Genomic DNA, 26414 nt, shown 5'->3' on the forward strand with positions numbered 1-26414 from the left:
TGTGTCTGTCTGCGCATTTAGCGCAGAATGGATCGCCTGATCTGCAGTCTGCTGCTTTGTGCCCGAATGCTTGGCACTTAAAACAGCGATTGGTGACCTTGAATTCCGATATCCTGTAGTCCAAGAAGCCCAAGAGTAGATGTCCCCTACGCAAGGCTTCAACACTTTTTTTACTTATTGGTACCTGAAATACCAGGTGTCCGGTGTCTGGGTTCTTAGAGCGTAGGGAGGTCTTGAAGATAACCGCGTCTTCGGGGGTGGAGAAGGCTTTAGCTAGTAACTTTACCACCTTCTCTGAGGTCGATGTACGTCTAACCTCCCTCACCATAATATGGTGTCTTGCTTTGCCTGGAAGCTTTGTATCTAGGGTTTCTCTCAGGTGCTCAACGTTAAGTATCGCTTGTCGAATGGTCTCACTATCCCCCTCACTGAAACAGTCAACAGCAAAGCCTCGGGATATTTTTCTGATGGCTTTGATTTTGATCTCATTTTCACAGGAGCTGAAGTGATCTTCTAGTAACTATGGGCAACTGCCGCAATTGGATCAATTCTGGGGATGCTCGGATTCGTTCTACAAATTTCCATGGGTGCTCGAGCATCCACAGCACCCCCCAGCTTCGACGCCACTGGTTGTTTTTTAGGTCACTATCAATTATTATATTACGGTTGTTGTTGATTGTGAACTCCGGGCCTAGTTTGAGCAAAAAACGTCATAACTCGACTATTTAAAGTATTTGTCGCTAGATGTCATTGTTAAAGTTTTTATAAATTTATGATGCATCGTTTGGCAACAGAGCGAGTCAACGTCACAGTGGCGGGAGTTGTTTGTTTACGGTGTCTTTTTTCGGAATGCAAAATGAGGGTCATGTGAGTCACGTGACTTTTTTTTTTTGTTGTTTGGCATTTTGAACTCTTGCCACGGTTTTTGAGCGTGGTTGGTGTTACGCCCCTCTCGCTCTGCGTTTGTGCCTTACCCTTTATTTAATTTTTTATTAGTGTTTCCCTCTTTAAGTGCAGTTTTCTTTATTTATTATATTCGTAGGAGTAATTTTATTTAATTTCCTGAAGTGAAGGATCAAGGCTCTTGGTTAGGGCTCTGCCCGTTTCCGGGGTCTAGTTTGACTCCTTCAAATGTGCAGCTATGGCTGTTCAAATAGATACACAGCCAGCGGGCAGTGCAGACAAAGTCTCGTCTACAAGTCATAATTGGAATACTCTATTATCTGATGAAGACATCTTGGACGGTTTTGGTGAGTCCCCTCGCATTTTGCTAACTTTCAAGTTTTCGGGTGCAGAAATTATTCCCAGATCCAGGCCTTTGTGCCTGAAAAAGGATATCTGCTCAAAAATCTCTGTTCCTAAACACATCTCGGAGATTCGATTCACACGCTCAAGTGAGCTGTTAATCTCTACGGAAAATATTCACACTGCGAAAGAGATAAAAAAAATAGATATGATCTTGAACATTCCCGTTAAATCGGTCCTTTTGAAGGATTCGATTACCTCCAAATTTTTGCTAAATATTCCGTGTGATATTGCAGTAGTGGAAATTGCGGAAGAACTGCAATCGGAGGGGTTACAGGTCATCGGTATTCGAAGATTTATAAAAGAAAGAATTCCTTTACAAACTGTTCTGGTAACGATTCTTGGTAGGAACATTCCGCTGGAAATAAAGTTATGGTTCTTGATATTTCGACCACGTAAATTTATTGAGCGTCCTAATCAATGCCTTCGTTGCTGGAGCTACTTTCACCGCTCAAAGTTTTGTAGAGTATCATCTCAGATCTGCAAACGATGCGGCCAAAATCATAACCATGAAACCTGCCAAAACCCTATCTCCTGCATTAACTGTAAGGCTTCCACTCATCTTGCCTCTGATCGTCAGTGCCCTGCTTATGTCTTGGAGTCAAAAGCATATCACTATAAAGCCGAACATCATGTTCCAATAAACATCGCTCGAGAAAGATGTAAAATGAATTCCTCTTCATATGCTGCTCGGACCAGCATTTCCATGTCATCTGACTTCAGTGCTCTCAAGGCTGAGATCAGTTCCCTGGTCCAAGCGGAAGTATCTGCCATCAAAGAAATTGTACTTAAAGATCTGAAAATAAGTCTTCAGGAATCGCTGAATGACTCTATTAGAGCGCTTATTCCCGAAATAGTCAATTCGGTTAACCTAGCTGTACATAAGGTGAATATAATACCGCCACTTAATTCGAATGTAAATATGGACACTTCTGGTCCTTCGACTGCTATCTTCAATCAACCTTTGCCCCCTGAGCATAATGATGATAGTGACTTTTCTCAAGATCCTGAATCGAATAAATTCTATACTTCTCCTGCGGAAAGGGTTAAACAAAGACGATTAACTAAGAGACTGAAAAATGACTCGGCCTCAAATGTTGGAACCTAGTTTTTCACTTAATTTCGTTTTTGTCTCCCCCCCCCCTTTTTTTTTCCCCTCTCGTTTAAAGTTTGTTCCTCGTTTGATCTTTTTTCCTTTCTCTCTGTTATCGAGTTTGATAATGGTTTTTCTTTACCTCATTTAGAGCTGACAAGAGTTCAGTATTCTTATTTTTGTGATCAAATCGAGCTTCGTTTGATTTTTTTTCCCCTCCCTTTCCTTTTGTGTTTTTCTCGCTTGATATTTCCTTTTTCTCTCCCAAAAATAAGTGTTGGTTTTTTTTTGTTTGTTTTTTTCTGTGAATTTGATGCTTTTTCCCTCTCTTCAGTTCAATATATTTTTCTAGTTAATCCTTTCCAAAAAAAAAAAAATACTATGAATAATATGAATTTTAGAATTCTTCAATGGAATGTCCGAGGCATCAAGTCCAAGTCAACCTTTATCAGAAATTTTTGTTTAAACTATGATATGTTATGTTTACAGGAGACTTTTCTGGAACCGAAGGACCATTTTTTTCTTGCTGGTTTTCAGATTTTTAGAAATGATCGACTTCTCCCAGGTGGTGGTTTAGTGACCGCGGTAAATTCATCTCTTTCCTCATCTTTGATATGGAAAATTTCGGACCCCTTTTTTGAAATTATGATTGTTCAAGTTTTTCTAAATAATTTTTCTATGTATGTTGTAAATTTTTATCGTCCTCCAGGTGTTTTCAATATCGCTGCTATTGACAATATTTTCTCATACATCTCTGGGAATTTCATCATAATCGGAGATTCCAACAGTCATCATCCAAACTGGGGAGGACATATTGTATCTCCTGCAGGTACTATGTTATTTAATTGGTATCTTAATCATAACCTTTGTCTAGTTCCTCCATTTTGCCCCACCTTTTATAGCAAGGACTCACAATCTTATATCGACTTATGTTTCTGTAGTCCAGGTCTTTATAGATATATTATCTGGACTCCCTGTGAATCCTTATTCAATAGTGATCATTTGCCAATTAAAATTTCCGTCTCTTTGAATAAACAATTCATATCTCAGGAATTCCGTTACATTAAATGGTCAGCAGTAATGACAGGTCTCTCTGTCATCCCCGCTACTAACGATTTCGACAGTATTTACAATCATGTTGTTTCCATTGTTAACTCAGCTAGGTACTCTGTGTACCGGAAGAAACAACCTTGGCTTAAGTTGGATAAAGAAGGGCGTATTGCTCTTATCGAAAAAAAACGGGCTTTCCGCTTATTTCGCCGTGTGCCCTCTCAGGCCAACTGGATTAAATATAAAAAATTAGCTTCGGTTTTTCGTCGCCACCTTCGCATTCTACGATTGAAGACTCTGGCTCAAGAACTTCATCCTTTTACTCAGCCCTCAGTTCTCTTTTCTGTCTTGCGTAGACACCGTTATATCGTGGCGAAAACTTGGGATGATTCCCGGCATATTTTCAAGATTGCTAATAATAGTTATGTCGAGCCTCTCGTACAGATCCAACTTTTAAAATTTTACCACTTCTCTTCACCTGGCCGATCTCAAACCGTTACTTTTTATGGTCCTCCTCGTGAGTTCCAGGCTCAGATGGATGCACCGTTCACTCCCACGGAAATTCGTAGAGCCATTTGTTCTGGTCGTTCAACTACCCCTGGTCCAGATGGTGTTCCATTGAAGGTGTACAAACTCCTTCCAAATAAGGGGATTGAATTTCTGAATGCTTTTAATACCCTTTGGTCTTCATCGTTGGTGCCGCCGTCTTTTAAAGAAGGACGTATTATTTTTATTCCAAAGTCAGGAAAACCAACTACTGATCCGAAGAACTTTCGTCCTCTGACCCTTATAAACACTATTAGCAAAATCTTTGAGAGAATCATTCTTTTTAGGATCACCTGGATTGCATTACGATTTGAGCTCTTTCCAAAAAACTTTTATGGTTTTCGACCAAAAACTGGTGCTGAGATTTGCATGAAAGATATGGTGTCCTCTATTTCATATGCCCTCCAAAGGGGCTATACTAGCTACATTATTGCTCTAGATTTGAGAGCTGCTTATGATTCTGTGAGGCATGATTTGCTCATTGCCAAATTAGCCCGCTTGGGCTTTCATGGTAAATTTTTAACTTGGCTCTTTAATTATCTCTCGAACCGTAAACATGTCATTCATTGGAGGGGTTCCATATCTGGTGCCTTTGCTCCCAACTGCGGTCTTTTACAGGGTTCTACCCTCTCCCCAGTACTTTTCACTCTGTTCACATTAGATATAACCTCATATATTAATTCTGACATTAAGTTTTTTATGTATGCTGATGATATTTTTCTTCAGATGAATGCGTTAGATGGGAAGTATGCTGAGTTCAGATTGATGAACACCTTGCCTAACATTCTCAGATGGGCTGAAAATAGTGGCTTGTGCATCTCTCTATCCAAATCTCGTTTTTCTATTTTTTCACGGAGACGACCTCCATACTTTCCTTCTTTCAACATTAATGGCGAATCCATTCCGTTTGATCCGTACTTGAAAGTTCTGGGTGTTCATCTGGATTGTACTCTCTCCTGGAAAAAACAATTATCATCTCTGCGTTCTAAGGGCACTCTATATTTAAACATTTGTCGCTCCATCTCTCACTCATCAAGAAATGTTCCTTGCAAGTTCCTCAAACCTGTGCTAATGAGCATCATTGGAGGTACCATTGGTTACGGAGCTGTGGCCTGGTTTAATGCAGCCAAATCTTCTCTCACCAAGATAAACACAATCTATAACTCCTCGATGAGATCTATCTTAGGCCTCCCTACGTCAACTCGCATAGATAAACTCAGAACCATTCTCGCCCTACCCTCCTTTCAGGATTCCATTCTCTTCAGGATTGGGTTATCTTGTATTTCTGCCACAGCCTCTCCCACGCAGGGTCACTCTAACCATATAGATTCGGGTTTTTGTCGCCTCTCGCCATCTTTGGCTAGGAAAATATCACAGTTCAATAATACCATTGGTTTTTCCCACAGGTCCATGCTGCGTCCAATTTATTCTTTTTGGCCGTGGATACCCTCAAATATCTATTTCATATCGGAGGGTCTTAACTTTCAAAAAACTAAGTCTACCATCCCTTATCAAACAATATTCCAAGAGTACATTGAGTCTCTGCCGCTGAATGCTCATGTAATTGCTACGGATGCGTCTAAATCATCTCAAGTGGTTTGTGGAGCTTTCTGTTTGGTTACAAAAGTTATCAAGTCTTGGTTCATTAATAAAGACTCCTCAGTTTTCACTGCGGAGGCCCTTGCTATTACTTTAGGTCTTAGATCCTTCATTCAATCGTCTAATTCTTCAATATTCATATTTACGGATTCCAAATCAGTCATCATGGCTCTCGACAATTTCTCTATTCATTCATCTACGGTGACTCACCTACTGTATGCTCAACTGGTTCATACTAGTTCTTTGGTTAACAGCATATCACTAATCTGGGTCCCAAGTCATTCGGGCATTGCCATTAATGAAACTATTGACAATCATGTTCGTACTGTAGCTTCTACTACTGTTGATCTTCTACCTTCTAACCTTTATGTAGAGGACATTCGTTCTCTTTACTATCGCCACTTCAAGGAAAATATTCGCAATGCTCTTTTCTTATCTATTCCTGAGTTTAGCTCCTTCTATAACTGCTGCCAGAACTTCTCCCCTTTGTTTTCGAATAGAAGGTTGGAATGTTTATTTTACAAACTTATTTGCAATAGAGCTCCCTTGAACGAATACCTACATCGTATTAAGAAAATGGCTAACCCTCTCTGTCTACAATGCAAGATTCCTGAAACTTCCTCTCACTTTTTGTTTTCTTGTATTAGGTTCTCCCAGGTTCGGTTCTCAACTTTTAATTCTCTTTCTCCACCAGTTAGGTGTTGGTCCGAGTTCTGTTCAGGCAGACCTGAGAACATTATCTGTAGCTTTGAGAGGTTTGTTACCCTTAGTCAACGTTTTTCTTGAGTTTTTATTTCTTTTTTTTTTTTCTCTCTCCCCCTCTTTCTTTCTCTCGTTTGGTTTTTTGTCCTTTTCTACCTTGGTTGTTTGGTTTCATTTTTTGTTACCACACACTCATCCAGGGACTCCATGTCATCATATCATTTTAAAGCGGCTTAGCATCGTCCCCTAAGCCTGAAGACTTCTTCTCCATCTCATATAACATCTCCATCTGCGTTTGTTTCGTCTGGTTTGTGTTTTTTTTTTTTTTCTTTTTCTTCATACCCTTCTGAAGAAGAAGGAAGAATGGAAATTGCTGAAATTTCTATGTGTTCTGTGATTGTTGAAAGCTCTTTCGTTAGTATATTTTTATAACATATTCTATGCTCTTGTGGAAGTTTCTTTCTCTAACAGGGGATGGCCCGAAGGCATAGGGCCCTGTATAATTGAAGAAGAAGAAGAAGAAGAAGAAGAAGAAGTGTCTTTTTCGAATCCGATGATGTTGCAGTTTTTTAAATCCAATCCGAATTTGAATCGAATTCAGAGGAAGCTCCACGAAATACGGGCAATGGCCGAAGCGAGGACGGATTCGTTCCTCGTGTTTGGCGTGTTATGGTCTCTTTTGATGAGGTTCGGCGTTTCGAGGTGGCCCCATTCCGGTAATACTCGATTCTTTCACACATGAATATCTGTTAAATCATTCTTATTAATGGGATCCAAATAAACTCAAAGTACACATAAGTATGCATGTATGTATACAATAAGAAACGGTCGCAAGATAACAGTTTCTCTTATGATTTGGCGATAATTTGATTTTCCTTGGCTAACATCCAGAGACGGATTTATGATTTTGTCTCCCTCTCCCCCACTCCAGTCTAATTGTCTTGACCGCTCATTCCTCAAATTTTCCACCTTAGGTTCTCTCACCCCCCCCCCCCCCCGCCTCTGGAAATCCCTTCTCTGTCTCCAGGTGACTCTTTTAGTTACTCCCATGCTTGGTCATATTTTGGTCACTCTTCTGATCTCTCCCTTCCCTTGTTCACACACACTCTATTGATCACAATTTTGGTTGCTCGCTGATGTGGTCATACTCTAAGTCACGCTTTTGATTATTCACATTCTCGCACACTGTTTTGGTCACTCACATGTTTGCTCGTTGTTTTCGCCACTCCCGCACACGCTCTAGGTCATTCTTTTCGTCGTTCACCGACTTGTTTCTTAGGTCAGTCATGCTTACAATTTTTTTTTTTGTCACTTCTGTGTATACACACTTGCTTAGTCACTCTTATGTATAGTCTTTAAATCAAGCTTTTGGTTTTTAACAGATCTAGTCCCTCATTCTACAGATCACTCTTTTGTTCATTTATACAATTGCACGCTCACATGTTCCAAATCACTCTGCTGCTCATCGGCCTGGTTCCTTGCTCTCTGGGTCAATCTTTGGGTCACTAGCATGCTTTCATACTTAGTCACTCTGCTCATCCCTCGCATCCTTGAACACACTTTAGGTCACTCTCCTTGTTGCTAACATACTTGCACATTCTCTTGGTCACTCCCTTTCTTGGCAGAAGCAGATTTATGAGTTTCCCGCCTGTAACTGTAATGCTGTGCCCCCCCCCCCCCTACACTCTCATTTTTCTTGACCACTCATTCCTCAAATTTCTGCTCCTTCAAACTTGGCACTCTGGAACGACACCCCCCCCCCCCAGTAAATACGCTTTTGCTAGTATCATTCTTTCTTGCTGATCTAAACGTTATGATAGATTTGAATACCAACCACTCTTCTGAAAATCATTCTCGCCAACAGCTCTAATTTGATTTTAAAAAATTTAACAAATGCACTATGACAATGTAATAGCAACAGCATACATTCGAATTTGTAATACAGTGAAACTCATCGACATGAACTTGTATCTGGTCACTGTGCCTGTATCCCACTCGCCCCCCCCCCAAAAAAAAGAAATATTTGCCACCATCTCTAACAATATCTAAAGAAATATTGGTTTTGAGGGTGACAACTAAGTTTAGTTACTGTTATTTGGTGCCAAGACCTCAGGTTGTAACCCCTGTGGGACCCAATGCATAATTCCGGGGAAATAAAAAAGCCTTTTTTACAGCTCATTTGGTTTTTTTTTCTTTTTTGTCATCCTTCTTTCTCCACGGCTCAGTAATAATCCAAAGGGCATCCACACTTGCTTTAAATCCACGCAGTTGAATGAACGGTATACTGGTGCTACCCAGTTCAAAGTAAAATAAATCATGAGCGTGCAAAATCAAATTTTGCTGTTTTTGAAGTCGGTGCAAACTCTCTGTCCCACGGAAGCAGTTTAACAACGTGAACAATGGGGAGGGGAGAGAAATCAGTGCTGAAATGCAACTGACATCAGAATATACAGCACCACCACCACATGATGCAAATGAAATGATGCAAGGTTCGACAATGCAAAATACTATTCATCCAATGGCTAATATACCTGCATGTGAATATGCAAATGTGACATGAGAGGGAATGTAGCAAAATTGTTAAAGTTCTAACCATAGAAGTGATTTCGCTTTTATTTTGTCGTGATGGCTCACGACCCCCTCATTGTCGAATATAAATATTAAAAAAACTAACAAGAAATGTGCAGCGTCCTACTGCAATGCAAAAGTATTAGAATATTTGTGAATCAGTAAGTGATAGCCGGGCCCAGCTTTGCTTTGCAAGCCATCTCAAATAATACAGAAAGGAATATTGATCTTGTGCCCCGTCGTCCTAATATTTTCAGTAACTTTACACATTGCCCAAGTGGAATGGTGGTAAGATGGTCGTTTACCACTTTGAAGGTTGCTGTCGCGGTCCCAGGTTCAACCCCAGAGGAGAATATATATAAGCTATATTTTCCCTAAGGAACTTGAAGCAACCACCAATAGACAGTGCCTTCATTTCTAACCTACCTCATTAATGGCAGTAAATTGCATTATAGCAATATGGCCAGAGTTGGTGTTTGGTGAAGTAGTAACTTTTATACCTATGTGCGAAACACCCATACAATAATATAGTGATACAACCTCAAGAAGTGTTTTCGGAATGCAACTCTGGAGAGATTTTTATCTGGGTGAAAAAGGAATAAAATTCTCCCGGGTTGCTTGTATGCTGTCTTGGTGCAAATTGGTTTTCGTGCCAATGGTTGTCCTGATAGTCAGTCAGTGTTGTTCGAACCCAGCTCTACTTATGAGCATTCTTTCGTCATAAAAACTTTTATTCACTTTTACTTTTATTGCTTTTTTAAATTAATTTTTTTTTCCTTCCTTGATCAGTGATCTTGCTCACATTCGTGTTTTTTCTCCTTCTTTAAGGTGAAGGGAGGCATCCAATGTATGGTGATTTCGAGGCTCACAGGCATTGGATGGAGATCACTGTCAATCTTCCAGTTCGAGAATGGTTGGTAATCTGTTCAGTTTTGTATGCATTCAATATTATGCTTTTTTTTTAGTATTCATTGCTTTGCATGCACATAAATCAGGGCTTGACAAGTCGAAGCATAATTTAGGCATGGAGCATATTTTTTTTACAAGAAAAACGTTTAAACAAAACACTTTTCTGGTTTTACCAGAATGGATTGATGGACAAGCTGGTTTATAAATTAAAAGAATTTTGTGTCGTCTTCAGACTCTTATTTATTCGATTCACACAAAGAAGTTTTTAGGCATCAATATTTTCGTCGACCAGGATTTGTCAATACCTGACTTCAATTATTAACTTATGTAACACAATTTTTGTTCTTCATTAGCAGACCACATTTCCCATTGGTCTATGACTAAAAAAGACTGAATACAGCAATTTTTTGCTTTAAACTTTTTTTTTGTGATGAGATAATCAATATCTGTAAATTGATCAGTTATCATTGGCCGAATGGAATATTGAAAGTCACTGATAAAGAACTTTCCCACACTTATAATAATTTTAAAAACTGTAAATAACTTTTGGAATATAAGTCACATATCTAGACATTTAACGGGAAAACAAAATTTGAGTTAAAATAAAATCTTAAATTTGAGAAATAATGGGACTTTTTCCATTTTCGTTACCATAAGTGCAACACTTCATATTTTGCTCCCAAAAGTAATTGCTATGATATTTTCGATGGCTTCTCTCTTGTATAGAGTGTTGTCTTGAAATGGCGACAAACTCAGAGGGGTAATATTAGGCGTCTAGGAATTACAACTGCCATAGAACATAGTATCGCAAACCACATTCAGTCTGTGAAAATTGCAAAAATTCTTACGAAGGGTTTGACGCAGAGTGGGACAAAAAGGCCAATAATAAGTATGAAACACATTTATTTGACAGAATGATTACAACACAGCTTAGACTCTCAACTTCTATTTTTGCAATTTTCACCAACTAAATGTGATTTGCGGCACCATGGTCTATGACAATTTTTGTTCCTCTTTATGCCTAACATCACCCCTTTGAGTTTGTCGCCACTTCAAGGCAACTGCCTGTATAGATGCACCACGTCAAGAAGTCTTTAGTCAAAGTGCTCTTTTGGGTAAGCGCCCATGCTTTCTTTGAATTTTTCAAGATGAGTCTGGAGGATGTGATGTGCCATATGTGCTGTGATTGCGGTAAAGAATATGGAATATAAAGAACTTCCCAAAAATGTCAAAGGCAGATAAAGAAGCTCGGAATATATCTGTTCGCATTCTAAATAGGTTCTTAGGCAAACCGCTGGACCAAAAACCACCTTGAGTTTGTGGGGAAAACATAAAAATCTGTGCAAAAATTGAATAATCCAGCGTTTCACCAAATAGCACATCACATTCTCCATGCTCATCTCAAAAAATTCAAAGAAGGCATGGGTGATTATCCAAATGAGCACCTTCACCAAAAAAATTCTTGACTTCAAGCATCTATGCAAGGGAGAGTACATCAGAAATATCTCGACAGTTTCTTTTGGAAGCTAAAACACGAAGATGAAGTGTATATGAGAATAAAAATGGGGCAAAAGTTCCATTATTTTTTAAATTTAAAATTTTATTTTCTGTTAAACGTCTAGATACTGGACTTATATTCTAAAAGATATTTACAGTTTTTTAAAATTATTATTAGTGCAAAAAAGTTTTTCTTTTTGTCAAATTATACAATTCGAGTCAGCCAATGGTAAATGACAGATTCAGAAGTACACTGATCTCCTCACCATAAAAGCAAAGTTTGATTATTTGGGTTTACCGAACACAGAAATCACGCCTTCTACCCTGGAACAAAGAAAATAACATTGTCTTTGTTCCAGATGATGTTCCATTCATTTAGAACGTCAGTTCTTAAATAGTTGAATTTTTCTTCTTTTCTTTGTTCTCAAATAGATTTTAAATCGTTAAAAAATTTTTTGTTACATAGTATTATTTGTTTCCATAAAAGACTAAACTTTTCCTCTTTTCCGTATTTGTGTGCAGGTACAAGAACAGTTCCTCAAACAATTTGCAGTACTGGGGGCTAGATTATCCTCCTCTTTCGGCTTACCAAAGTATGATCTTCGGATACATGTGAGTGGATTGCTTTCATTATTTTTTCTATTTTCTCTAACATAACTGCCAAGTATCCTGGATTTTTCTGGAAGGCTCACGGAAAAGCTCTGATATCTCCCGAATTTTTCCGGGAATTCAAAAAAAGTCTCTACTTTTTTAAATAATAAAAAATTGTTCTAGAAAAATTTACCTGACAAAATCTGTTGTCTCTTTTCCACCCACCCACCTTTAAATGATAGGACATGCGTAGATTGTCACAGTTAAATCACGAGTGACAAAATTAACCTAATGACCAACGGTAAGTAGAGAGTATCACTTTGATCATGTGTCCTGTTTTGACTAAGCCTGTCTTTTTTTGGGCAATGGCGTTTGTTGGCTTAATTTTGATTTGAGTGATAAGTTTTTTTACCCAACTACTATCCCAGGGTTTTTAACCTATTGGTCGCTACCCCAAACTTTGGCACTAGCTTCTGAGCTGGGTTGTTCAAATCCATTAACGAAAACGGGGCTCTCTTTAGCTGGTGGTCACAAACCAAACTTGATTTGCTTTGACTCCCAAGATGGGTCGTACAAAACCACTTACAGCCACAGATCCTTGAGCTATGCATCACAACCCGAAGTTGCTTCACAGGGGCTTCCTAGTTTTTTAGATGAATTGTACAAATTCAGGGATTCTTGAGTTATGGGTCACTCACTTGATTCACAGGGGCTTCTCAGATGAGTCGTATAAATCCATTACAAGTCCTGTTATAAATGCACTTATTGCATCACTGCTTCACAGGGGCTTCCTAGTTTTTTAGATGAATTGTACAAATTCAGGGATTCTTGAGTTATGGGTCACTCACTTGATTCACAGGGGCTTCTCAGATGAGTCGTATAAATCCATTACAAGTCCTGTTATAAATGCACTTATTGCATCACTGGTTTCACTAATTTTGAAAAATAAATAGACCCATGGGTATCTTGTTGATTTTGGGTCACGGCTGAAAAAAGATTAAGAACACCTGACTCAACTCTACATGGCACCTGATACACATTCCTCTGCAGTATTTCTAATTAGTACATGCGTGTTTTAAGTAGATGTGTGGCCCTAACACATTTGTGTTGACAGTGTTATGTGTGTTTCTTATTCTAATGTTGCTGCCTTCCTCCAACTTCCATATTTTGAAGTGAAAATGGCATACGCCTGAATTTTCATGTCATATAAATATGTCTTCATGTTGAAGGTCTGCCTGGTCTCTGCAGAAAGACTTTCTTAAATAGTTGACCTGCTCGAAGTTGAAACAAAAACTGCAGCAAACCAACTTCAGCTAACTACTTTACCGCACACCAACTTCCATCATATATCACCATACAACAATTTCCAACCAGTGGAGTTGGGTGGGGCATGAAGGCACCATTTATCTGTAGTTAACTTGTTCCTGATGTTCTTCCCTGTATTCAAACCTGTGGACCTTAACAGTAACCTTCATAGTGAAAGATGAGCATCTTACCACTGTGCCACTCGGGTGCCCAACTCTAACTGGGTTCAAACCTGGATTCTCATGATGAGAGTCCAGCCTGATGCCCACATGAATGCAATGTAACCCACTGTTTGCACAATAATTATCAACTTTGCATAAATTTGCGATGGCTAACTCAGTATTGCAGTTTTCTAAAAAGGAAAAATTTCTATGATTTGTTGAAATTAGTCTTTCAACTTTAGGCATTGTGCAATCGTTCATAAAAGTGTTTGCTCAGAAATTCACTGCACTTGTAGTTCCACACTGATGTGACATGATGTAAGAAACATGCTGTTAATTATCTTATTTTAAATAAAAACTCATTTGTCTTCACAGTGCAAAGTGGATCAGTCCAGATTGGGTGGCTTTGAATTCATCTAGAGGCTATGAAAGTTATGATCTCAAGATTTTTATGCGGTCAACAGGTATATAATTTGGTTCTTTTTTTAAAATTCATTTGTAGGACTTCTATTTCACTGTTCTTCATATTACACCGATTGTCCATTCTCATTATTGTCTAAAGTAAATTCCTAAATTAACTGTTTATGAAATTTTCTAAATTTGTGAAATTAAACTTATTCAAGCTAGAATTTTTTTTTTTTTGTAATTATTTAAACGATAAAATAAATGTTTATCAGGAACGAACTATTGAAATTGAATGACAGTGGAATATAGGATACGTACAGTTAAGTGCTATACTCAAGACAATTTTGAACTTCACTAAAAAATCAACCCCCCAATTAAATGGAAAAATGTTTTAAAAAAAACATTCTGAAGGGTGTTTAGGTTCTTTGCACTGATTTGAAATTTTAGGGTGTACATTTAGTGCCTAAAAATAATAAAATGGTGTTTGTCTCAAGTTAGGTGTGGGTGCCCTAACTTGGGACAGTATAGTTTTTGTGTGTTGCTGCACGTTTAAGTGCCTTAGTTTTTACTTGGAACTGGTTAAATCTTTTTAGAAAGAAGTCCTAAGACAATACCAGACTAAAAGCAGTTCAGAAATCATTTTATTCATCAAAAATAATGTCACAACCTTCATGACAGAATCGCAGAGTTAAGTTTCCTGGTAAAAAAATGTCACACATCACAGCGCACATTAAAAAAAAAAAGGAACAAATGAACTTAGGAAGCAGAAAACTTGAAAAAAAACTGGAAAAACTTCAAGTAGAAGAACTTGAACAAATTGGAAAAGCGTTAAAATATGTATAGCAACTTTGGCTGACATGAACGAATAAAGAACAAAACATTGAAAAGCTAGAGGACAAAGGTGTATCGATCTCTACAGACACAAAGAGGTTTTCTCACAATTCTTTTTTCATCTCATTTATTGAAACTTTATCAATGTAATAAACATCAGGAAATGAGAACATATCTGTTTTACCCATGTAAGTTCTCACAAAACTGATTGTGCAGCTGCCCATCTGAACTAGCATCTACAACCATTTGTATGTAATTGATTTGTAATTTCATGTAATGGAACAGTGTCCAAGTTCGACAAACTTGACTTTTTATGCTCAAGCTGCACTGTAACTAACAATAATGGTGGTGAAAAAAAGATTGGACTTTCATTTTATAGGGCAGACTTTACCTAGCATTGCCATAAGTCAGCGAAATGAACTTAGTAGTTCATTAAAAAAACTTACTGATTTTCAATAAAACACATGATAAATTTTTTCTGAACCAAAACACATGCTACACTGCTGAAACTATCATGAAACGTTAACACAATAACCATGATGGCTTGCTTTAAACGCAATTTGCAACAACCGCCAGGGTTGCCAACATAATTTAAAAAACCAAATCACATCCTAAGTTAGGTCATTGCCCAGGTATGGGCACTTGACTGTATATATATTTTGTTCACTGATTTTCATGCGAAACGAGGGTAGCTTCAAAATATGGGGACGCATGTTCACTTGCTTTTCAAGCCGTTTGGGAAATAGCAGTGCATTCTCCATACTTTATAGTTGTGATCGCTGGTATCAGAATTAAATGCCAAATCATTTTGGCGCCAATTAGAATTTTTGGTGACAAGCTGCCATTAATGTAAAGTAACCGTTTAGACACAGTAATATTAAAGTTTCTTCAGATTATTTCAATACTTGAATGATTAGAGATAGGGGCGAATATTCTGCTGCTATTTAGCATTTGGCCCTTTTGCCAAATATTCGGTTTGGCCGAATAATGCTTAGGTATTCGCCCAAATATCTGGGCAAATCTATGTGCATCAAACTAATTTTAAAAATTATATTAATTGGAAGTTTTCCCATAAACTAAAAATTTACTGATTATATTTTATTGTGCTGTGCATGAAAGAGGTTATGTCTGGGTGAAAGAGAATTTCTATGATAAGGAAGACATGAAACTGAAAATAGAATCCTACTGCAATAGGGTAGAAGTGAGCATGAATTATGCAAGTTCGCTAACTGAAAAATGTACCTAGACAAGAAACGTATCGTATTGAGCTACTGAGAGGGGCAAAAAAGTAGAGAGGAAAAATAAGTCATAAATTTTATGATGCATTAATACTTGAGGGTAAATAATGAGTGGCATTTTCTTAATTAGATGTAAAATTGTAACAAGTGTTGGAAAAAAATGATTCTGTATAAGCACAGTGATACCTCAGCTAACAAATGCCTTGGTTTAAGAATTTTCTGGCTAATGAAGATTTTTTCGTGATGCACTAACATAAAATATTCGCATCGTGAGTGATTTTAATCGCCGTTGCGAAATCTTGGGGATCCTGGTTTAACACACTTTTTTTAATTCTGGGATTAAGTCCCGCTAAAAATTTGGATAATTTTGTGTGGTCGGCGAGACGCCCCACTTCCGGGCTAGAAAAATTTGCCCCCCAAGGAAACCGAAAGCCGCATTCTTGATTCATGAAGCGAATTCTTTGACATTCTCAATTGCCTTCTGTTTGCAACCCGTGAATTTTTACAAATGATAAGTTAAAGGAAATTCGTTTTTGAAAAACTTCAAAATTCAGTTTTGAAACGATTATAATTTGTTTCGAATCTCAATTCCCTCCGGACTGGTGGCAACAAATTCGGTTGTGCGCCCTTTCAATTTTGATTTGAGGACAATTAATTTTTCATTATCCTGCCAGTCTGCTAATTTTGCGGTATCCTCTAGGGATTCAATGAAATATTCGGCCAAAAACAACAGTTCTGAACCAGAAAAATTTGCGATGATCCCTAAATAGCCAGTGATTGTGTTAACTTTTACTTGTGGTGCTTCACCCGATGAATGCACCACACTACTATCACCGTGATTAGGCATTGTAATATACCGCTTACGAAAAGTTCTTCAATATTAATATAAATTTACGTTATATTAATGCAACCTTGGACTTACATTGACACGGTACTGGTATGAGGTGCCATTGTTAACGGGTGGCCCTATATTGCTTCATTTTTTCATTTCACCAACATACAAATGTCTTGGTTTATTAACTGCAATATTAAATCTAATCATCCCTCTGATGAAATCTTACCAAATGCTGTGATCAAATTAATTCATAAACTTACGAATTTTATGCTCCATAAATACAATTGCGCTGTGAACTAAAGTCAATAACCACAGGCCCATGTGAATGATAAGTGCAAGGAAACAAGGATAAAATAGTTAATTAATCTTTAATAATCAGGCTACTCTAAAATTATGACTACATATATATGAATGTACATTAAAAGTTAGGATACTGCATTACATTATTCGAGAAACATGGAGAGTGAAAGTTTAATATTTGGTTCACATTTCTGATGTGTGACTTACCCCAATTCCGGTGAAGATCAACTTCTCTCTTTCGTAAGTGCCCATCTCACACCTATCTTGTGGACTTCGAGAAACTATCCTGAATCACTCTACACACTTTCTCACTCTCTCCCTGTGTGTCGACTCTTCTCAAACTTCATATATATATTTTTCTTTGGCTATCCGCCTACTCCTACCTATATTCCATAAACTTCATCTCATTCGCTAATTCCGATTTTTCTTTCCTAAGATTTCTTTACCAAACTTCTCTTCACTTTTCATTATTGGCTAAAATTTTCCTATGGACATGCGTTTCATTGGCTACTGCTACCCCTTTGGTTCGGTTGACGTTCCTGTGGGAACTATTCCCGGAATTCGCAAATCTCCTTTCACCTAATGCCATCTGCTCTAACCCCGGACTTTCTCACGCTTTTACATGTATACAAAATTCTGACCAGCTGCAAATATCATTGAAATATGAGCGCGGCCGCTGAATTTTATTATTATATTCTTCTTATACAACTTATACAGATTTCTTTCATAATGTCTTGCACCCTTTATACGATTCATTTCAGTCCCCATATTTATAGATCTGTTTATCGCTACTTTTTATACTACTTCTTTGATTCTGTATTCCTTACGTGCTACTTGCCAAATTTATAGGTTTCTTTCATGATCCATATTCTTTGGGACTCTAACTTCTAACACCTGGCTGGTATGGCTTTGAAATACATAATTTCAAAGTCCATCCTTTCATACCATTATCCCTCGAACGATACTATTATTTAACTTCGCTAATTTCTTTACAGTATAACATTAGTCTAATATTTGGTTATTCTGCCAAATCGTTATTCATCCCATCCCTAGTCATGATAACTCTGCAACTGACTTTTGTTGAGAATGTTTATCTCCTTATAATGATTAAGATTTATTTTATGTTCCCATAGTTTTCTTGTTGGACACTCTCATGTTTATTTTGCCGAATGTGATCTATTGGTTGCTTATACACCGTCCTCGTAGTCCGCGAAATAAAGTAAGTATTTTCACAAAATAGTACAAAAAGAAAAAATTCCCCTCGTATTCAAATTTATATGAATGGAAATAGACTATGATTTAGTGGAGAATATCAATTGAGTTAGCATTGGTTTCCTATAGGATTTTCCTCACTCTTTTGGATGGCAAAATTCTATCAATAATGGACACAAGCATGTTCAGGTTCGGATCTAGAGCTCGCTGTTGGGAGGGGTGATTTTTTATACTATGAATAGGGTGACCCATCCGTCTCGTTTTGTCCCGTATTTTCCTAAACAGTTACAATTTTTTTTGAAAAAAATACCCTGGTTTTTCCTTTTTTTTGGTCAAAGTTTTCTTGAATTTGTTATTTAATGAAAAACATTGATACAGATAATTTTCAACAGATTTATTGAATGCAATGCCTGATCACGTTATTTCTGTCTTAAAAAAATCATCAGGAAGTAATTCAATGGAAGTTGCACTATGAAAAGTCTTTTTTTCATGAACTTATACTGAAGGTTGCAAATGTCTACATTTGATGTGAAGCCACTCAGTTAATCTTCTATGTAAATGTTTTGGTAAAAATGATAAACCCGGTGATTCTGTGTAATCCCCATCTCATATTGTTACATATGCTAAATAACTATGAATTAATAAACTTACCACACATTATGCATAAACTACAGTTTAGGACAGGGTGGCATGAATCCTAGGCACCAGGTGGTCATAGCGACTAAAAAAACTCGTATTGGCACTTAAAATTTTCTTTGTGTACTAAATTGCAGGCTAAGAGCAGCACAAAATGTTTGGAATTTATAGCAGCATATCTTCCAACACGAAAGAGGGTCACTATTCCCTAAAAAAGTAAAAAAAAGCATTATTTTGTACCTTGATCTTCGAGTAAATTTTTTGGCACCTTGTAGACTTTTTCCTCAGCCCGGGTCTAGGATGAAGAATCAAATCTTTAGTTATGTTTCTGTCTCCTTCATACTTATTTTAATTGAATTTCATTTTTCTGGCAAAATATATATGATGCACACACCACATGCTGCAAATTGACAAGTGGTCAAAATAATATTTTTATATGATTTCTTTCATATTTATCAAACTTACCAACAACATTTGGTGATTATGCATAATTTGCCAGAAAAGGGATAAATATAGTAAAATTTATCAAACTTATTGAGACAATTGGGATTGCGTATAATTACAGATTATCATGTTTGCCAAGAATTCAACTTTCTTTTTTTCAGTTGTGTCCCATTGTAATCAATGGCTATTCCGCTTACTAGCTATTCTTCTAATTCAGGCTGTATGTTGGAATTATTGCCTAAAATAAATACAGTTGACTCTTGTTATAAAAACCCCACACCATAGCAACCATTCCATTACAGTGATTGGTAGAATAAGTTCCAAACATTTTCATATAGCGAGTATCCTGTATGTGTGTGTTTTTCTTTCAATATAATGACTATTTACGGTCAGGGCTAGAGTAGTTAAGCAAGTGCCCGGAGCCACAAAATATTGAAGGGGATTCAAATGGAGAACATAAATTTTAAAATATATTGAATGCATGTGCCATTTTGACTTGGACCAATTAACAAAGCTAGCTTAATTAAATCCATCAATTAATAGATTATGAAATAAAAAAAAGTCTTGCGTCTCATTAACAAACACATGCACATGTGTAGATGTTGTAGTATGCAGTTTATATATAGCTAAAAGCCACAATTGTATATACGTAGGACATTATTAATGTTGATGTAGACAAAGATATTCAGAAATTAAACATAATTGTACTGTATGATATCACTGATACTAAAATATTTTACATTATTATTTTCTTAGGCTATTGCTGCTTCTGTGATGCTTTTCTATCCTGGTTTCATTCTTATTGACCATGGACATTTCCAATATCCTTTTGATAAATGTTTTTGAAAAACATGAGTATTATTACTTTTCCAGTTTTTAAGCAGTATGTATCAAGAAATGATGTTTTCAATATGCAGGAATGCCCTTATTAAATTCATTGTATTGATACTTTTTTGTGATATATACACCAACTATGGTCCACATGAGGAACACCTTGAAAGTTCACTTTTCTGCAAACTACAACTTGTAAATACTATAAACTGCACTAGTGCGTGGATTTTCACCATGTAAAAATAGCACCATATTTTTTTCACAGTCAAGTAACCCCATAAATTTCAAAATGTTGCTCCATTACAGTTTTTTTTTTTAGTTCTGCAGTATCAACGTTTTAATTGATGATTTAAAAATAAATCTATAGCATGTGAAATGTTCATGTTTTTTTTTCCACAGAATTTTTCTCATGAAGTGACTGGAAATGCTTAATACCTTTTACTTAGCCTGATCTCCTGGGTTCCACACTGTTAGGTTAGTTAGGTTTTATATTCAAAAACATGACCTAACAAAATGGAGTTTTTTAAATGCAAAGCTAGCTTTATATGTCATGACCAATGCTCAAAGTACATAGACTAGAAATACATGCTAGACTAATTCAGACTTTAACATGAGAGGTGAACATCTGCTATGATTAAGCCTGAAAGTCAACCATACACTACATTTCAGCAACTGGCTTTCCAAATGAACCCATAGAGATGTTAGACTTGTGTCTAAAACAATATTACAGAAAACCCTGTTGTGTGTATGCATCTTTATTTCTATAGCAGATAGATGGTCACTGCAACCATGGTAACAAAAGTGTATTGATAGAAACTGCTTTGATTTGCATTTTGACATCCAATTATACCTTCTGCAGCAGTAACCACCAAATAGGGGTTACATTGATCGTGATGACTTTGGGTACTTCATAGTCTGTTCTGCACTGTCTTACCTCTATAAAGTAGTGAAAATTTGTCGCATTTTAAACTCCCATATTTTGAAACACATACAGTGCATGCAGGTAAAAACTATGTTATGATGACAACTTTATATAGCAATATGTAAATATATTTGTTCTGGGAGGAGGAAAAAAAGTTTCACTGTGTTTTGAAAGTTTCATGTGGTTAAACATTCCTTGACAGTTATTTTTCAAGTATAACACTGTGTGCCTTGGGCTAGTGCTGTCTGCATTGCTATTCCTGATGTTCGATTATGAATACTCAAGTGCTGCTCTTTATACCCTGTCATTACAGTATAAGCAGATAGCGCTGTATTACGCCCTTCCATTTTTCTTTTTCCTGCTGGGCCGCTGTGTCAGGCTTCCTTGGAAACTTATGTACGTATTTTGTTTTAAGGTTTCAGATTTGATGATTTAAATTGGCTGTATTAATATGAAAACTTAATTTATTAAGACATGTAAAAGAGGTGGTTATTATGTGTCAGAGTCTCAGTAGATGACTATTTTACAATTTTCACAAAAATAATATATCTTTCCACACTACTGCAAGGTTCTACCTTTCCAGAGACAGGTTATTAAATTATGAATTCAAAGATAATAAATCTACTGGTCAGTGTTCTTACTCTAAGCAACAACTGTGCGTATCTGTCCATGGCAAAAATGTTTTCACGCACACTGTTGGTGTATATTGTAGCAGCTTTGTACATCACAGAAGAGTACCAGGTCTTTGCATATGGAAAAAAAAATTTGAGAGAGTGTGATGCTTGTTTTCTTAAGATGCTCTAGCCCAAATTGCTTAATTGCCTGACGCAATCATATTATGATCATTATATTCAACAAATACATTTTGGGAAATTTCCTGTCATTTTATAGCTTGCTTTGTAGTAATGAATACTTGGTGTATATGAATTCAAAGTGACCTTGCCAGTATCATAATAAACTTTTTTGTTCTGCTCATACTTATGCATTTGTATTCATTACCTATTTCATTTTGACACTAGGTGTTTAAAGTTCTGTAAATTGGGGATGGTGGTGATATTGACAAGCGTCTGCTGTTGGCTTCCATTTGTACAGGATTTGGAGACATTCAGAAGTGTGATGTCAAGGATATTTCCAGTGGCGAGAGGCTTGTATGAGGTTAAAAAATATGTGGTTTTTTTTTTTGTTGCTCAATTTTGTTTTGCTTATTGTATTACGTTTGTTATACGATATTGTTAAGTTTTGGTGCTCGTTTACATACTAGGTATAATGTTTGAGGCAAAAGAATCAGGTCTTCAAGTAGGCTTGAAAAATAAAATTCTCGAGAATAAATCATTGAATGAAAATTAAACTTCATCTATGATGAAATGCGGCAATTACAAAATGCAAGTTGTGAACACTCTATAACATATTAAACAATTCAAATCGTATTTAATACCCTATATCAGTGATTCCCAATGGGGGGGGGGGGGGGTTAACATCCCCTTCGGGGTGATGGAAAGTTCCAGGGGGCGGTAGAAGCTACGAGTATAACATAGGATCTTATGGGTTAGATTGTGTTGGGGGCGGCGATGGGAGAAAAAAAATTTCTGAAGAAGGGGGTGATGAGAGAAAAAAGGTTGGGAAACTATGCCCTATATTAAATACCCTATCAACTTAGCATGAAATATGATTTGCATTCGCTAACATTATGAACAAGAGACGTAGTGATGTACAGTGATACCTAGAGTCACTGGTGTCTATACTTGCAAGTTTACCAAGTTAAAAGCAAAAAGAGAAAACCCACTGAAAATGCTTCAACTTGTGGGCAATTGCTTCATTTACGAGCTTGAATTGCTTGCTCTACACACAAAAGTTCTGGTGCTCTTTCCACTGTTCGTCGGATGATGCAAATGGTTTAAAAAATTTTTTGGACAGCATCATTAGTTTGTTAAAAAATAAGTTGGTTTCTGGTGCCTGTTTTCACTACACATGAACAATGGTTTTTCTTGGTTATGATACCATGGTCCAGATTAAAGATGCTACAGAACTTTTTTTTTCAATGACTGGTAGCCATTATCAGCTGATATATACTGATCATGAATTAAATGTCATATATTTTATATGTGACGGTTACATTCTGGTCATTTTCTAACTTATGGGCCTCGGCTTAACAACCCAGAAGACACGTCATGCAATGATAAATAATTTGTGTGTTAGTCATTTATAACCAATATGAATTTTTTGTTATTATCATTAATTTTTTTATTATTATCAGGGAAGTTTAATATTGTAATAATATATTGTTTTTCTTTTTTTTTAATTCAGGACAAAGTTGCAAATTTTTGGTGTGCTGTTTCTGTGTTGATCAAGCTAGGAAATTTGATGACCAATGAGTACCTTGCCCTATTATGGTAAACATGTACTTGTATTATGACAAGCTATGAGACTTCTGCAATCTTCTAAAAGATATTTTTCAGGAATGTTTGAAGTTTAAATAGAAAATAGGAAAAAACCGTTATATAATGATTCATCCATTTTTAATGTAATATGCACCTGAAGCAGTAGTTATTGTGCCATGGGGGCGCTGAATTCATCCTTTCCCTCCTTTTGACGCCTTTCTCATCATTACCTGTTTAAGGCACCAAAATGCATGCTTGCCCTAGCTGATTAAATACTTTTTCCTTATCTGGCTGGGTCTAGTCTAATTAGCCCTCGTGTACAGAAAATGACTGGTGTGACAAAAATGATTCAACTTATCTAATTGCTTCCTGCTTACAGCAGCAACAAGAACCCAAAAACATTGGAGTTTTTTTTTTCTCCTCCAGACATTCATTCATCATATAGTTTGTGCTCACAAAATATTCTGGCACATGGCATTCCATTTAAGGGTAAAATGCTGTATGAGAAAATTTCACTATTGCTTATTAAGGTACCATAGGAACATAAGTACAAACCATATTGACCAATTTTACCCACATTAGATGGGAAATGACAACTAAAATCCCATTTTTTATTCTTTATTTGCCTCTGCTTGTATTCTTCTGTTCATTTTTCCTGTTCTGCAGAATGGTTTCCTTGGAATACCAGTACACATATGCTGAACACGAATTGACTTCTGGACACTTATTTACTAAAGAAATCATATCATATACACTGTGTATAATAGATAAAATTTTTAAACACATAATTTTTGACAATTTTAAACACATAATTTCCTCTAACATTGAAAATTATTTACCCATGACTAATTTTGTGATGAAAATATAAGCGACTCTGCTATATATGGGGAATCGATTGTATATAAACCCTACTTAATTTGTTTTTGTGTAAAAATGTTCCCTCATTTTCTCATCTGTTATGATTTTTTTTTTTAGTACGGCTAGTACATTGCTTGCTGTGATGCCATCCTGTGTTTCTTTGCTCAAGAGGCCAAACTACCATGCAATGCTGCTTGCTCTTGTGAGTTAGTTATTGGATGCTATACTTTATTCGAAATTGTGTTTGTAATGCTGTTTTTAAAAAATTTGAGTATGTTCATTAAAGATGGTATTCTGAATTCAACAGGTGAACTCGTCTCTGGGGTTTTTCCTGTTTTCATATCAAGTTCATGAGAAATCTATATTGTTTGCTGCTCTGTAAGGTTTTCAGCATTGTTTTTGGCTTTTTTGACTTTATTTCACTTGCATAAATAATCATTTGATAGAATATTTTTGTAAATAATTTGGCAAATTTTGTCGACTTGCTAAACATGCATTATTTTCTGTTGAATTTTTTTTCCAAATTATTAAACATTGTTCTTGATATGTAAGCTTTTATAGTTTAAGTCGCTATGTAATTAACTGTCCACCTACAGTGAAACAACTCAAGGGTCAACTTCAAGGTTAAAAAACTGTTTTTGAAGGTTGTAGTTTGTCCATTGATCAGAACAGCGTTCTTTTTCATAAAAAGCTTTCCAGTTTGCAAAGTTGCAGGTACAGTGATATTCCGACTTGTGTCAATAATTTGTTCCAAAACTGATGACATAAGTTAAGGTAAACTTTTCCAATAGTAATGCCCCACCCTCCTTCTCGGGAGGAGAAAAGAGGTAAATTTGCAGATTTTTGTTCTTTCTTGTCTGTCTTTTTTTTTTTCGGTGCAAATCTCTGGGAACTATTTCTCTCCAAGAATGTGGTGTGAAAAGTTTTGTTCAATGCACATATAATTGAATAGTAAACATTTTCGGGACAAGATGAGCTAAATATTGGGTGTCACAAGTTCGGGTATTACCTGTACACTAAAAATTCTTAGGTCTAGCATTAACAAAATAGTGATAGAAGAGTCAGTATAGACTGATTATATTTGTGATTGAAAAATCCTTGAGTAAAAGCCTTGAACATTCTGGATGAAAATCTCTCAATAACAAAATATGAAAAATTTTCCTTAAAAAAACTTATGTATGCATCCTATCATTTTATATTGCTCTGATTTAGTTTCCAATATTTGAAATCAAATTTTGACACCTCTGTATCGTAGAAACCTTTTTTTCTCAATTTGTTTTTCTATTCTCGTGGGATCCAAGACATCCTGATTCAACTATATAATGAGAAATATTGATTGATATACTTTTAAGTAAGCGTAATTATTGTATCTACATAATTGAAAACCTCAATTTTTTTTACTGTGCAGAGAAAATTTTAGTTTATTCCATTCAAAAATTCTATGTTGGATTCTTTTAGGCCTGTGCTGCTCTTGATCGAGAGTTACCCTCTTGCATGTATCAGCTTTTGCTACGTATCAGTATATAGGTGGGTATTGATGTTTGAAATTGTAGTTGTGTATGTGTGAAAATATATAAATATATACAGTAGAACCTTGTTTATCTGAACATCAATTTTCGAACAACTCAATCAACCGAACACCTTTTCAATCTAATTCATCTTCAGTTTTCTATAGATACTCAACAGTTGGTATTTTCCTGGAATTTGAAAATCCTCCTATCTCCCAACTCGATAAATTTGTTCTATTGTACAATAATCCACTTCCAGACAATTCTACATCTCATACCTGTGAGCTATAGATGTAAGTAAGGGTGGGTCCGGGTGCAGTTTATGTAGTTATAAACGATTGACAAGCAAACAAACGTGTGAATAGAGCAGATTTAGCTGCCATCTTTTTTCTTTTTCGCCTGACGAATTCATCTTGATCCTTGTGGGTGTGCCATATGAGAAGGAGGAGTGCGTCTTTTTGACAAGACAGTTCTTATCATGGTTCTTATTGCCTTGGGGAGGTAATCATTTGTTGCTTAATTTCAGTTTATTCCTTTGCGCTATTGAATTAGTTTCATAATCGATTTTCTGAACTCTTTAACTTTTCCGAACACCTTTCGTCGTGCTGTGTTCGGATAATCGAGGTTCTACTGTGTATATATATTTTTTAGTTCAAATTTGGGGGGGGGGGGATATCGTTTTTAGTGCTG

The 26414-nt window shown here is 36.4% G+C and overlaps 1 protein-coding gene across 1 annotated transcript in view; it reads left to right on the forward strand.

The window, feature by feature from the left end:
• The first annotated feature begins 805 nt into the window (after nucleotides 1–805).
• gny (ALG6 alpha-1,3-glucosyltransferase garnysstan) overlaps nucleotides 806–26414 on the forward strand; it is a 31386-nt gene continuing 5777 nt past the window's right edge. The window contains exons 1-13 of the mRNA XM_089234354.1: nucleotides 806–834; nucleotides 6831–7011; nucleotides 9692–9776; nucleotides 11792–11881; nucleotides 13702–13790; nucleotides 18069–18154; nucleotides 19984–20047; nucleotides 21193–21376; nucleotides 22000–22135; nucleotides 23285–23370; nucleotides 24334–24418; nucleotides 24524–24594; nucleotides 25675–25743. Of these exons, the coding sequence (XP_089090480.1) occupies nucleotides 6849–7011; nucleotides 9692–9776; nucleotides 11792–11881; nucleotides 13702–13790; nucleotides 18069–18154; nucleotides 19984–20047; nucleotides 21193–21376; nucleotides 22000–22135; nucleotides 23285–23370; nucleotides 24334–24418; nucleotides 24524–24594; nucleotides 25675–25743 (1208 nt within the window). The 5' untranslated portion in view covers nucleotides 806–834; nucleotides 6831–6848. The remainder of the gene's footprint in view (nucleotides 835–6830; nucleotides 7012–9691; nucleotides 9777–11791; nucleotides 11882–13701; nucleotides 13791–18068; nucleotides 18155–19983; nucleotides 20048–21192; nucleotides 21377–21999; nucleotides 22136–23284; nucleotides 23371–24333; nucleotides 24419–24523; nucleotides 24595–25674; nucleotides 25744–26414) is intronic.

Source organism: Pholcus phalangioides, unplaced genomic scaffold (genome assembly GCF_987345545.1).
Source record: "Pholcus phalangioides strain wild (caught in Gottingen) unplaced genomic scaffold, Ppha-v1.0 ptg000008l_1, whole genome shotgun sequence".
Lineage (NCBI taxonomy): Eukaryota > Metazoa > Arthropoda > Arachnida > Araneae > Pholcidae > Pholcus > Pholcus phalangioides.